The 15,696-nt window shown below is 38.6% G+C and overlaps 1 protein-coding gene across 4 annotated transcripts in view; it reads right to left on the bottom strand.

Moving 5' to 3' along the window:
- Nucleotides 1-15,696, bottom strand: part of ITPR1 (inositol 1,4,5-trisphosphate receptor type 1) — a 254,472-nt gene that overhangs the window by 52,225 nt on the left and 186,551 nt on the right. For all 4 annotated transcript variants that reach the window (XM_038408402.2, XM_043518035.1, XM_043518036.1 and 1 more), the window contains 5 exons: nt 11,901-12,081; nt 11,007-11,260; nt 4,913-5,113; nt 1,927-2,037; nt 585-680 (listed from right to left, as the gene is read on the bottom strand). In XM_038408402.2, coding sequence (XP_038264330.1) covers nt 585-680; nt 1,927-2,037; nt 4,913-5,113; nt 11,007-11,260; nt 11,901-12,081 — 843 coding nt within the window. The remainder of the gene's footprint in view (nt 1-584; nt 681-1,926; nt 2,038-4,912; nt 5,114-11,006; nt 11,261-11,900; nt 12,082-15,696) is intronic.

Here is a 15,696-nt window from a genome sequence, read left to right as displayed (position 1 = left end):
CTTTTCCTGGATAATACAGCGCTCACTATGTCGTGTCATGCTCTGATCTCTGGCTCCTGCCATTAACTATGCAAAACGGGGCGAGTTAACAGCTTCAGCTGTACTTTGAATTTTCTGGCTTGTTTTTGTCTGTTTATATATTAACAGCCCTGGGAGATTGCTAGAGTTTACTGAGCAGCTTTTATACCATCATAAAATTCTAATTCTTTGACATTCTCTTAGTCAGATGATTTACAGCAGTAAATTTCCTGGAATAAAAGATTCTTATGGTCCTTCACTTTCATTTTACACTGGTGAAGTTATTGCTCTCTCTGCAGTAGTCAGTGTGGCCTCCTTATCCACTTCTGCTACTGGCAAACTAAATGGGCCTGTGAACCAATAGCTATCCTTTTCATCAAATCCTGGAAAGCTCTTCCAAATTGCTAGCGACCTATGGCACAGACCACTTGTTACTGACCTACAGTACAAGATCTAAAGTTTGCCCTGTAATCTTAATCAACTACCTGGCACTACAATGGATTCCTGCTATGCTTCCAAACTAGTTTATGAACATCTGATGCTTCGGAATAGCATAAGGAACTTACCAGTTCTTTTGGTCTCATATTGTAAAGTATTCTCTCCGCGTTCTCGCTGTCATGCCTGCTCTCCATGATTGCCAATAGTAATTTGGATGCATTGTTCTGGTGGAAGGAAAGAAGAAAAACGCCAGTTACTGTCTGGTGACAAAAACTCAGCAAATGCCATCTGAACTCTAAAATAGAATCCTTTGAGCCCAGCATTCAGTAAGGTCAACAGCACCAATACAGCTAAAACCCTGCCCAACACAGAATATTTACAGTACTCGCTGTGAAGAGAAGTCAAAGGAACTCGGTAAAGCTTTTGGCTTGAGTTTCCTAAAATTTTTAGAACTGCAGAGTTGTTTTCTTTTAAAGTGACTGTAGCATTAGCAGAGTGTACTACTCATGAGCACTGGACTCACATTTAGTCAGAATGCTGTAGGTTAAGACAAAAGACAACCAGATTGAAGATTAGATCTACTTTACTGCTCTTTAACTGAATATCATTTTGAAACCTGGTAATACCAAGTGATACAGGGAGGAAATAAGAAAACACCACAAGGCATCAGACACTTGAATATGAACAATTAAGATTAAAATCCATCATAGTTGAGATTAAAAAACAACATTGCAATAAAGGTATTTAATTTTAAAGAATAATGTAAAATTGATTCTAAATTTCAAGTCTTTTTTATTTAGAAGAAGAAGAAAACCCATGGCACCCATAATAATGCCATGAGTCCACAAAGAAAAGAACTAGAAATAGCATTATAAAAGAGGGGCCACAAGTAAAACAGGAAATATTGCAGAAACGTGTTGATGTAGAGCTACTGTGTATCTATAGCAGCTTTAAGGTAAACTTCATAGCACACTTTGATCCAATGAGTGGTTAATTATTTCAGCATTAAGTCTGAACCGCCATTCATGATCAAGAATGATTCAGACTCTAAGTACCCATATAACTTGTATCAATAGGAACAAAGCATTCGGAACCTAAATATGTAGCAGGGGGATGGCATTTTCATTATACCTGTGGCAATCTGACAGAAAGTTAGAATGGTATTTATCAACAGTATCGTATTTCTAATATGGGAATTAGCTTAAACTGTCTCAACTGGGAAAACATTTTTCAGATTTAGGGGGTTTATATTGGATAGTGCACTGGTATTACTGCAAGGGTTAAACAAACATCTGTCTCTTAAAACTCATCTATATTTTTTTCATTCAGTTGTCAGGCAGAATCCCACAACTCAATTTTATAACAGTTATGATCACAGTGAGATATTAAAAAAAACCCATCTGGCTTCAGCTATAGACTCTTGCTTCATCTCATTAGCAATGTACAGCTCACTGTAGAATATCCACTTGCCTTTAGTTCTAATACAAGGTCCATCCTCTTTTTCCCCAGAGGGTTGATGTCATTGAGAATTAATGCTGTGATGATATCAATGCCGTTGGATTCATGAGTAGCAATGCAGTTCTGTGCAGAGAAAATCCTCATGGTAAACCACAATGAAAAGTAAGCTAGCTAAACAACAATTTTAAAACACAGTTTACCGAGCTATCTCTAACCAAAGAGAAAAGAGTCACCTTTTTCTCATCTACCCTCAGACAGGTCAGATGGATGAATGGAATTTTTCAGTTTAGTAAATGGATTCAATATAAAAGGCTAAAAATATCTGGCTTCAAATGTGCTTACAAACATCTGTGTGATGACCTACCAAAAATGACTGGGCTGAGAAAAGCCCACAGTAAAACACCTGAGGAACTAACAGCCAGCAAGCACACTTTGGCATGAATGCAGAGCTTACTGCTAAGGGAGAATACACTGTTTTAGTAAAGGTATGGGAGGGTTTGTGTTTTTTAAAACCCCTATATTCCAAGTTCTTTTCAAACAGCTAATATATATTTCCATAATTTCTAGGCTTCCTCTGTGCGTCTTACTCATACAAATTTTTAAACTTGGCAACCTGCTTGCTGCATCCACAATTTTTAATCTGTTTTGGTGTCTATTTCCAGTTGCAAAGGTGTACAAAGAATTATTCCACCTGATATACAGTCTGTTCTGCAGAGACATCGTTTCCTATTATGATTAACTTACATGTATAGCTCCATGAATGCTTTCCTATAGCTGCGATTTTGTTTTATTGTTGAATTATCCCTCAGTATGTTTTGTTTAGCTTTACTGTGAATTTGATTTTAGTGCACAAAAATGATACAGTATATTATTAAAGGTTTCAGAGTAGCAGTGTTAGTCTGTATTCGCAAAAAGAAAAGGAGTACTTGTGGCACCTTTGAGACTAACAAATTGATTTGAGCATAAGCTTTCGTGAGCTACAGCTCACTTCATCGGATGTGAGCTGTAGCTCACGAAAGCTTATGCTCAAATAAAATTGTTAGCCTCTAAGGTGCCACAAGTACTCCTTTTCTTTATATTATTAAAGTGACAGCCTTCCACTTAATCATGGTCAATTCAGCTTCTATTTTTAATGGCCTTTTACATATGTTAATGAAAAGAGTAGTAGTATCAGGTTGTACTGAACAAAAGCATATTCATTAAAGTACCCCCTGCTACGTTCTCAGCATAGCTGCAATTATCCATCATCATATGGTGTATTATTTTAATAGCATACAGTGCACAGGTTTCTTTAAAGGGGAATATTTAAAAGGCCATAATTCTTTCCTATACAATTTGAGATGGCATATACATCCTGATGGATCATTCTGCAGTGTGCATACAAGAGGCTTCAATAAGATTTAAGTTGGAAAAGGAAGCAGACATCCACATTTGTATATACAGATCTTGTTTTCTAAGCCAGTTGAAACCACAGCTGGACAACTGGTCTGGTATAATATGACACCCAGCAACGTACATTTTGTTGGTAATGTGTATATAACAAGCACTATTTGTTAGTGTATACTACAGAGCTGGAGGGGTTTGAAATATTTTGCCTTTCCTGGCTAAATCAGTCAGCATCCACCTACAGCAGCTATCCATTTAGCATGGATAAACCCAGACTTTTACCCCTTATCCTGTTCACTGAAACTGTTCACAAGAACCATGTTTAGATCAGGGTGAGGGACGGGGCTGCTTTGTAGCTTGGTTTTAATAAATAGTTGTGCCATATATAAGGAGGTGGATATCCAAGTGGTAAACTGGTGCAGCAGAGCTAGGAGATATATTTATCATTCACTTTTGACAACGTCACCTATCCTCTGCCCACTAACGTGTGCCCCTGGAACGCATTTTATTATCTCTATCCCTGAGTAGCTTCGAACACCTGCTATTTAACCAAACAAAATCAAGCTAACAGAGAAATCTTTCCTCCTCCTCCACCCAAAATTATCTTAACTCAGAAGCATCAGACGAGCAAGGTTTTGTCCTGGGTCATGAACATATACATTAGATACACACACACGCTTTACTGCGATGGGATGACTGGAATAACTCACTTATGGCTTCAGCTCTCACATACAATGAGACTATTTAAAACCTCTATACCATACCACAATTATCACATATTCCCGATTAACAGTTGTTTCCTGTCCATATGATCTGGTTATTAGTCAGTACCAGATTTAAACATTCTTTCAACACAGTTTCACAGAGTTTAGAGAGGGCTTCACTCATCACCCTACCAGATGCTTGTCTAGAACTTTACCTCATCTATTACCTGTGTATATGTAATGTGACTATAACGAGCCCATGTGTCAGTGAGGCAGAACCTAGGGACACATATAACCCATTAGACAGCAGCAATAGTAGCAAGCACTTATCTTCAGCCAATAGAGGGGGACATAGCACACTTAGGCAGCTTGTCACACACATCTCCTGTCACAGAAAACATCTGAAGTCCACAGGAGTTCAAATCCTCAAATGGTTACTACTTCCACAACAAATCTACTGCTCATCAGTGGGGATAAACCCTGGACTTTCAGCACCAAAGCACAAGCCTCTTCCCAACTTGTGCTGGAGGGCGCCTGCTTTCTTTCCCCACAATCTGTGATAGGTGTTTGTTACACCAACAGCTTGGCCAGAAAAAGGATTCAGGTTGCCCAGTTTGCCTGAATATCCTATATAAGGCAACACAAACCCTAATCTACTCCAAGGATGCTAAACTGAGTTTTATTTTTATTTTATTCATAAAGGAGGAGTAGAAGACAGTGAACCTTGTACATAGAGAAATCTTGATAAGGTCATAGTTAAATATCACCATGGTCAGGTGAGCAATATGAATGGCATCACAATGGAATGTATAGCCGATGTAATGGATTTGGGAGGCATAAGTGCAGCAGCACAAACATCACATGCGTGTGGAGAAGGGTCATTCTTTCTGTGGCTGTGGCCACATTACCTGGTTTTCATGGCATGGTCCCTGACAGTACTCGGTCAAACTTTCCAGTGTCTGGTTGATCAGTGCTACGTTTTTCTCATTTATATACAGACCAAGAAGCCCAAGTCCTCCAGTTGTGCTTCCACAGATACAGTCCAGAAACTGCAGTGTCTCACACACCAAGTTATAGTTAGTTTTGTTGTTTTGACAGCGTAGGAAGTTCTGTGTTAAGTGTCAAAGAAGAAAAACAACAACATAGAAAATAAACTTTAGAGTGTAATATTTTACTAGATTCATTGGATTTAAGTTTACACCTTGTGATGTCAATGCTAATTTTTAGTATAGTTGCATAACAGAAATGCCTCTCAGAAAAAAAAATGTTTTAGGATTTAAAGAAAGCTTTGTTTCTTGTACAATTGTAAAACTTTTCACTTTCTTTGAATGTACTGCTCTTGCTCACTTTCTCTGTAGGAACAGTTCTTGCAATGACATGTCACATTTAACAGCATGGGTTAAATATGCTTGATCTTTTATGTATTCCAAGGCTTCCCCCTTGGAAATATTTGATTGAAGAGGATAAATTACCGAAAAATAATTTCCCAGTGACGCAATACTATTTGTCAGTACATTCCCAGTGACATTTTGTAAAGAGGAACTGACAACCCCATTGTTTTTTCCTAGAAGTTTCAGCATGACACTTCCCATCTAGCCTGCTTGTAATGAGTTATACAACACTTGACTTCAAAGGCCAACCTCTCCCACACCCCCCCAAAAAAAGTATTAGAGGAACAGAATGTATTGGACTTTGGAATACGCAAGGTCTCTTGTCTACAAGCTTGCAGGGCATTGTTGCCAACTGACTTCTTCTAATGATTATCCAATGACTTTTTTCTTTTTAAGGCAAAGAGACTGAGATGTTGCCAGATTCAATAGAATGCTAAGCTAAAAAGGAAAGCACTGAAGATTAATGAGGAATAAAAGTGACAATGATTCAGTGTACTTCACCTGATTGCTCATTTAATATCTTGACTTTTGATTAGTTTTCCAGGCAGTGAAAAAAGGTTGGAGGCTACAGAGATCAGAGCTTCCAAAAAAAGCTCTGAAACAAATACTTCCACTGGCAGGAAAATCTCTCAGTGGAAGGGGATTTAATTCTTCCTTTTTCTAGAAGCTGGACTGTGAATAGCATTAGAATGTCTCTACAGGATTTTTAGTCCAGGGACAGCAAGAGTAATAGGAACAAAAGAGAAAACAATATATGATTATACAGGTTGAATGCAAACTTATGGAAGACTAAACTCCTATGGCCATAGTGGCACATTGCCTGATCAAGAAATCTCCACTGAAGTCTCAGTCAATCTACAGGCCAAGGTCTTTAACCTAGGAGCTAAAATAGGTGGCAGAATACAAGAAGTGGGGAACACAACTCTTGGGTTAACGAAGATGTTAACAGAAACTGTCAGACAGTAAGGATGAGACTGGACTCAAGTCCACAGGACTACACAGCTAGAAAAGGCTGTGAAAGAGTCCCAGAATCATTTGCAGAACATTTAGAAAACCAAAAGGACAGCCACTACCACAACAAAAAAAGAAAAAAGAATATTCTTCCTCTGAGGCTACCTGAAGATATGGACAGCAAAGATCTGGTCTTCTTCAGAGACATGGATCCAAACCACCTTAAAAAGTTACTCATGAACAGTTAACACAGAATAAGCACACTAGATAACTTAGTCCATGGCAGGAAGCCAGAAGCAAAAATAATTAGATCCCACAACTACCAAGGCCAGCAGGGAATGCCGCAAGCCATGCAGAAGATGGGCACCTTTAAATATTAGAAGAGGGGATTTCTATGTTCCTCTGGGAATTCAACAGCAATGGACCTTGTTTTTTCCATCTTACCCCTCATCACTCTTCTCCCAGAACTAACCATTGAAGGCTTACCTAGTTCTACAACTGGATGTTTGGTCTTAATTGATTTTATTACACATTTTATGCAGCATCATTTACACCAGTTTTGGAACATATATCTAGATAGAGATGGGTAGCTGCAATGTGGATTGGCTAAGCTGTGTCTGTATGGAATTGCCTCCAAACATCTCATAAATGTATACCAGGATGTCAGAGATCTTGTTTGTAAATACAGACCTCTTAATCAAGATGGGACCTGACCTGGAGAAAGTATTAACAGTAAAAAAGCCAAGCTCAGCTATTTTCAGAGTATTGGGGTGAGAATTTTTCCCTCTGAGCTAGGATGAATAAAGCTTATTGCAGACTGAAGGCACCATAGCTTTTGAAGCTTCCAAATTTAGGGCAATATCCAGGATGTCTACGTACACACATAGCATCTGATCTCTGAAGGACAAACTTCATAATGGGAAAATACAGAAGGAAAAAGAAAGACCCCCTTTGGTGGTCAGAGTCTTCTCTGCTAGCAATCAGATCTGCCAGTCGCAGTTCATGTGATATAGACAACTGCTTTCGATCTATCAAATAAAAGTTAATCCTAATACACATATATAAAATCCCTCATGGTAGTGTTCTCTACTTGCTTTACCAGTAAAGGATTAAAAAGTCTAACTGCATGCATAGGTAAAAGGAAGTGAGTGGGCACCTGGACAAATGAGTCAATGGGAAGGCTGGAACTTTTAAAAATTGAAACAAGACTCCCCTTTTGTCTGTCTAGCAATAGTTTAAGTTCCAGACGTATTTTATTTCTTTTAGTTTTTAATTCAATTTACCTTTTTTGAAAACAGGATTGTGTTTTTGTGAAGAGGTTTGCGCATATGTTGTTTAATTAGCTGGTGGCAACAGCTGATATCCTTTGCTTTCTTCCCCAGCTCTTCCCCAAAGAGGGGCAGGGGTTGAAAGGGCTTGAAGGTACCCCACAGGGAGGAATTCCCAAGTGCACCTTCCTGTGTTTAAAGGGGTTTTATTTGCACTTGGGTGGTGGCAGCATCTACCCATCCAAGGTCAGAAAAAAAATGTAACCTTGGGAGTTTAATATCAGCCTGGAGTGGCCAGTATTAATGTTTAGAATTGTTGCGGGCCCCCACCTTCTGCACTCAAAGTACCAGAGTGGGGAACCTGGGAGGCTGTCAAGGCTGATTACTATCCTGCAGCATGTGTAACTTATAACGAATAATCAGTTCCTATGGTATGCCTCCTAGGATTCGGAATGAGTAAGAAAATAAAGATATTGGGGGGAAAAGTTATGATTATTCCTGCTTTTTGTGAAAAAGCAGGATTCAATCTATGGACTCAGACCCTCTCTGAGTGTGGCTCTCCAGAGAAAACAATTAATGCAATATTTAAATCTCACAGGAGATGACTTGATAACAGGAAAATGGATAGGGGTAATAATATTTCCCTCAATATGATGTTTCTATACCTATCTGCTGAAATCTAAAGATTGTATATGATGATAGATCAGCCTGTCTGCACAGAAGCAAAGGATTCTTCCCTTTCCTTAATGGGCCACCAACCCTGGTGATCTTTTGTTTATAGTCAGAAGTTTCCTGAATGATTTTTTTTTTGTTTATATTGTCACTGTGTTCTTCTTATGAAAGTAATTATAAGTAGCAGTTTTATGCAGAATGAGAAAATATAGGAAAGATGTATGAAGGAAATTCCACTGACTTCCACTTCCCCTCCATAACGTGGGCCATGATAATTGTATCCAGCATGTTATGTAATCTTTCAATAAAGAATCCTTGCCCCCCCCCCCAAAAGGGGGAGGAAGAGGATGGGATGGCTTAACAGAGGACACTTACAATATAGGGACATGGGAAGTAGTTAAAAAAATCTTTACATTTTCAACTTCAGCAAAAATATATAATTAACAGATGCACAGGATATAGCAGGGACTCCTCACTGCTGAGCTACCCTTACAATAAAATTGAATGATACAGTCTTGATCTTGAGCCAAAGACAGATTACAGCCTGCCTACAGTCAGATCAGCAATTCAAAGCTATTCCAACTTTGTTTAAAAGGCAGAGCTCTTATCATGAGCTCAGTGATATACCAAAAAGAACTGGTCTAATTGGAAATCTAAAGTAAATCTTAGAAGTGTGTCAATAACTTTGGAGTGCAGAAAGAAAAATGGAGAGAAATGAGAAGTAATCCATAGCATGCCACAGGCAACCAAGTCCTGCAGGGTCTTAAGTGGATAGCAAGGCCGTGCTAAATATATATTAAATTAATAGTTCCTTCCTCATTGTTGTGAATAGAACAATACAGATGGATTCAATAGATGTACCTTCAAGAATCTACAAGTGGAAGAGAATAAATATAGACAGTTTGGTGCAATCTGCAATTTTATTTCAGAAACTAGGAGTAGACTGATAAGTGACTGAGCAGCGTTGGGATCCCATAGATCATTTTGCAAGGGTTTCCTCCTAATTTGAAGAACATACTCTTCTATAGATTCTTACAGCAATGCATCACCTTAAGTCACAAAGGACAACAACAACAACAGCAATGACTTGCTAGTTCCTATATTTGCTCATCGTCAACCCACTCAGTTGTTAAGGGCTTGTAAAATGTTTGATAGATACCTGCTGGATGTAAAGCTGTAAGTATTAAAACTCAAAGGCCCCATACAAATTGATTTATGGCAAACTAGAAGACGCATGAAATCCTTGTTACTCTTCCTGTAAAGAGCCATCCAGTTGGCAATATTAGTAGGGAGTCATGTTATGGCCTTCTGTCAATATTCTATATTTGTGATCGTTCTTAAAGCTAGACCAGCAAACTACTCCCTTGGGACCATGGGAGAAAGGAGACTATTGGGGCAGCTAAGAAGTAGTAGGATTATATTTGAAATAGTGCTTTTCTCACCTCTAATTTAATTCCCTCTCCTGTAGCAGAATGCAACTACCAGCTGCTCATGGAATTCAATTGTTCAGGATGGTGAGCAATGCAGGCAGCACCATCCAAAAAGTTTCTGTATTGGCTCACAGTCAATTTCTCTTCGATAGCTTTAAGTGCCTAGTAGAAGACTGTAGCACAAAAGAGATTCTGTGTGTGGGCTGGATTATTACCCGATAAAACTGGCACCCTACTTATCCCCAAGGTTGCTAGAGGTAAGAAAATTGTTTTACAAGACAAAGCTGGAGTAGTCTGGGGAAAAAATAAGAAACATCCTGGTATATAAGTAGCCACCATAACTACAAAATGTTCAGGGATAGCAGGCTCACATCACAGAATATTAACAAACAGATTTGATTTAAAATATTGCCAGCAACCAGGCATTCAAGTTCAATGGAATTGATTTGTCAGGTCTAAAAAGCACTCATGCAAGGTCTTACAGTTCTAGAATAGAGAATAATAATGCAATTAAGGCAATTATTCCTCCTTTATGAAGACAATTAATATATACTATACCCTGATTTACATTCAATTCTAAGCCACTAGCTGTAGTAATGCTGAACAAGAATCATGCTAATTACAGTCAGTCAATCTGTAAACAAGAACCGTCTCTCTTTAGGACTAGACACACCAGCTAAGATTACTAAGGTACACATTTCAGACCCACTCCAGCAAATTACTCAATCACATGCTCAACTTTAAGCGCATGAACAATTCCATTGGAGTCAATGAGATTACTCAAATGCTGAAAATTAAGCACACGCTTGAGTAATTTGCTGGATCGGGGTTTCAATAGTCTAATTGCTCTTCTGGATGCACATCTCCCCATTACATTTCTCCCGCCTCTCAAAAAAAAAAAAAGCAATAAACCCTGACCTAGAATCAGTGCTTGCTCTGTTTAAATATATATTCTAAATTTTACACGAGATGGTTATTTTTTGAACGAATTTCAAGGCTGCTGTTCCTTAAACCAGTGAATGTTGGACACTAGCAGTTGGGGCCAGGAAAGAGCCAGGGAGAGAGAAGAAAGTGCCTTCATGCCATAGGTGGCGGCCATGGACAGACTTCATTGCAGCACAGTTTGTGTCAAGCAATCCACAAAACATCCTGTTTGTTGGGATTTGGAAGAGACGAGGGCATGCATGGTTCTCTTAGGTCAACTGAGGCTCTCCTGGGAAAGTGGCACAGATTAGAGAGGTTGATGTGATAGCAATGACTTAACTCAACATGCACATCTGCCTATGGTACCTGAAGATCCCGGTTGTGGTTTTCACAGAGCAGCTGTAAGAAACGGAGAATGGGCTGCATTATTGTAATCACAGCGCTCATTTCCAAGTCATCTTTGTTCTTGTCTGGTGCAGGCTGGGCTCCATCCGCAGCTGAATAATGGTCATCAGGATCAGCATCCCGCCTGTATGTATTATAAGCCTTTCTTGTAGCAGCAGAGGCCTCTAGCAACTGATCCCGGACTTCCTCTGTAATTTGGGTTGTGGGCTCTTTCACTAGAATACATGAGAATGGAACCTATGAAAGACCTTCCACCTGGTAATTTGAACAAAAGGATTAGGGGAAAAAAAAAAAATCTATTCACACATTTCCTATTAAAGTTTCACACACAGACCAGCTAACCATCTTCAGATCCTTTTCAACAAGTATATTTAGTACAATGCAAGATGCTGGGGTTAGCTTGATAGCCTGTTACCCTTTTCACACTTTTCAACAAATCACAGTAAAGTTTTTAATCCTTATATTAACCTGATAGGGAACAGGTCACAAGCATGTCATAACCTGAAGAAGACCTGTTGCGTAAGAAGCTATTTCTCCAGTCCTGGGTTATTGTTAGAAAGGCACTGACCATAACCTACAGTCCAGGGTCATTACTATCAATCAGATTTAGGCAGCATTTCAGGCTAGACAAGTTGGAAGAATCCCATCTCAAATACATTTCATCATTTCAATAGTACAATCTCACAAATGGATGGAGAGGGAATGCTGCTCTTGAAATCCCAAGGCAGGATGTCACTGATCTCTTCTTAACTTTGCTCTGTGGATCAGATCATTACTGCATCAGTCACAAGGAGTTCAACAAAGACAGTGCCTTGCTCCCATGTCACTTTTCAAAGCAAAGAATTGGAGATTTACCTCTTTTCCTAACTGGTGCATCTCTGTCCGAGTCCTCATCTTTCTTTTTATTTCCCAAGTCACTGGTGTTTACTGTGACTGTAGCCTTGATTTCTTGTTGTGCCACCTTCATGCGGTCATAGAAAACCTTAAAGAACTTTTCAGATTTCTTATCTTCTGTTAATCGGCAGAAGAACGAATGCTACCAAAGAAATGGAACAAGTATATATTTTATACAAAGGCTTGAGTCAAGAAATTATTTCACCTGCCCTTATATACTGTGCACTATGGATTGAAGGACTAAAAATCTAATTAGATTTCAGCACAGACAGAACCCTAGAGGAACAAAGACTAGATCGTCTAGTTAAGGAGTCCAAGAATGTGTCTCAGTTACATTAGCTTTGTTATTAATATTTCCAAATATACTTTTAAAGATAGTGCAATTGATCATGTTATCCCCTGTACATTTATATGGCACACTTCCCCATGTACCTTCCAGGTAAGCACAATGGAATATCTTTATACATATTTGGGTCTCAGCTCATAGAAGCCAAACATTAGCAATGAAATATACAGATAACACTATGCTTCCTGCTCTCCCTGTTGAGTCAAAATGATCATGACTCATAGGTTTAACATTCAGCACTAATCTCAGATCCCTAAAATGTACAAACAGTACAAAGATTTTTTTTTCTCCCCAATTTGGAGTTTCTGTGCTTTGATCTGTCTGCTGCAGAGCGATTTAAAATAGAATACGTTATATAACGCAACTTTAGAAGCAACAAAAAAGCTCAAAGTATTAACCAGTTTTTAATATTTGTTGTTCATTTGTTTTTCTGTCCATACATGTAGAAAAAGACAATTTTTTCCCTGAGACTGAGAATGCAAATCTACAGCTCACAAGGAGCCAACACAGTAAGCGATCAGACAATTTCTGATGAAAAGTTACATAAATCAGGATCAGAGCTTACACATGACTGGAGGATGAACTTGTAAGTGGGTCACCTTATGCAGAGTATTATGAAATTAGTTAGCATTCTGTAGCAACTCATGATCCAAAAGCTTCCCATGATGAATAAGGATGAAGTCAGAGTTATTGAAAAGACAAATTAAAAATGGGAAAGGCAATATATCTTGCATGCTGCTCTGAGAAACAGACTACACATGGCAATCCTTGGAATGTCTGTCTTTGATCACTCCTTGGCAGTTCTGGTTAGAACAGTAGCAGAGGGACTTACTTTGAAAGACTAATAATGTTACCTCTTTGATTACCGTGGGAGAGTGGGAGTGCTACTATTGAAACCCGGTGGCTGATACCTACATGAGACCCCATGAAATTTGGAGCAGTCTCTCGTAAACCAGGAAAGCCTTAATTACCCCTAGTTGGAGGGAATTAGTTGGCTGAGAAAAAACAAAACAAAGTAATTATAAAAATGGGTAAAACAAAAAAAACCCTTCACAGAATCTTAAGTTTACTAGGCAGATTTTATACTCAACTATAACCAATAGGTCTCTCAAATAATTGCTAGAAGGGGACAAATAAGAAACTAAGATAATATTGACTTCATTACACTGAATTAATCTACCAGGAATACAGGACAATACAGACCATCCCACACAGAAGCAAACCTCTGGGAGAAACTGTGAACTACATTCTGAAAACCAGTTAAAACAGTTGCCTCAGACAATTAACCTAGTAACACACAGGAATGTTTTTAACCTACAGATAATTTTTTTTTTAAAAAGCCATCTATATAGAAGCTAGTCAAGGACTGATCTGTGGTTTTCTTTTTTAAAATGCTGTCCTTGAGCCCATGGCACAGTATATTACAGTATATACTGGTGTTAAACACCTCTGTTAGACAGGCTTTGCTTTGAAAGTATTGTTTCCCTTCTTTACACATGCCCATCCAGATTTGGTATTAAGTACCAAGAGGCTGAATATAATATTGCACACCTAATTAGTATCAGTAACTTTGCTGGGGATAGGGTTTAACTTATCTAAAATATGAAGGGAGGACTAGGGATGGGGACATGAAGTGGAGAGTTGCAGAACCATCAACACAGTGTCTTAGGCTGAGTAACTGGACATAAACAAAGGGAAAGATGAACAGCCAACTTTAAAACTTGGGGCTGCACATGGAAAAATCAGGTAACCACAGGGACTGGTCTTAGGTTCCATCCTATTTAAGATGTATTCCCTTTCCAGATCATTAGCAAAAAGCTCAACATGTTCATAATATTTGCAAATTACATTATTATAGAAGGCGTTAAGTACAAGTCAGTCAGGATTAATCAACAGGCCTCTAAAGAGATTAGAAATAGGGGAAAAATTGAGATTCAGCCTGGAAAAAAGCATGCTAATATCTCTGGGGAAAAATATTAAAAGAAAGATCCTAGGTACTCAATGGCAGGGAGAAACATGGAAAGCAGTAATGATGAGAAAGTCTATAAGTGATGGTGGGCAGAGGATTTGATACAAGTGACCACCACACTTCTAGTATCTAGTGACATTGAGAGGTACACATTGTTCCAGAGGCACTGTGATGAGCCCAGGGTCAGCATGTGAATTGTTTTGGGATCCTTTGGAATGGCAAGATTTATACATATTTTGATATGATTTCTGAATTTGCTATTTTTGATAGGAACAGCATTAACTGACATATGAACCCAAGTGATATTTCCAGAATGATTCACTGACCAAAAGCCATTTATTAAATGTTAAGTTAAAGACTTTAAAGCTACCCCTTCCCTGCCCTCCACTGGACATGCACCTAGACTGTGTGTTTAAATGAAGAGGGATTTATGTAGGTAACACTAATTTTAGATTGGGTATTTTAGACTAACCAATCAGATTGGTCTGCTCGATGGGCTCTGTCCAGTTAAAATGATAATGAAGACCTGCCTCACAATGATTTTTGGACATGTCCAAGATACAAAGAATACTATACCTTTGTCTTGATTATTTGGACTGTAAACTCTTGAAGCAGGTAATGTCTCTTACTAGGTGTCTGTAAGTGCTTGGCACAGAAGAACTTTGATCTTTGTTGGGGGCTCTACTCGCTACTTTAATACAAATAAGCAAGAATCAGACCTAGAAAATACTAAAGAAATTTTAAAAGCAGTAATAGTATCAGTTTTAGAAAGGGTGACTTTGCCTACAAAATTTGTTTGAGAAATAAGAGTTTCTGCCTCTCACGCTGGTGTTTTGTGTTAGTTGATTGCACGTAGAAAGCACCTTCTACTTCAGAAAAAGCCTCTTCAACACAAAGGAGTGATGAAGGAAAAGTTTCTTCTCTGTAAACTGCATGATAAATATTTTGCATGTTGGTAATGGTTGTTTGCTGACAGATTCAGTAGTGTTGCTTTTTTTGGTTTGGGTGCTTTAACAGACTTTCCGTTGCATGTCAGAGAAAAACTAGCCAAGTGAACATTGAACAATAAAGCATTTTTCGCATGTCATGTGTGCATGACTGTCATGATTTAATGGCTGTCACAAAATGATTGGTTCAATCTAGGTCAGAATACCTATAACCCTCATACATGAGTCAACCCCAAGCCAGCTGAGCTACCAAGATTCTCTATTTTAAGAGGTGTGATTTTGCAAGTTGTGCTGGAGCAGGTAGTTGTAGGTGATAATTTTAACAGAGAGAATCTAAGGGTATGTCTACACTACGAAATTAAAAAAAATGAAGGTTTCCTTCAGGTGATGGAGCACCAGGATTCTGACTTGCAGACAAGACAGACAGACTGTTGGCTAGGCAAATGCATTCAGGCACAATGCTCTGAGATAAGAAACAATGAATTGCCACTCTGA

Source organism: Dermochelys coriacea, chromosome 7 (assembly GCF_009764565.3).
Source record: "Dermochelys coriacea isolate rDerCor1 chromosome 7, rDerCor1.pri.v4, whole genome shotgun sequence".
In the NCBI taxonomy this organism is placed as follows: domain Eukaryota; kingdom Metazoa; phylum Chordata; order Testudines; family Dermochelyidae; genus Dermochelys; species Dermochelys coriacea.
This window is presented reverse-complemented; position numbering and strand designations above follow the sequence as displayed.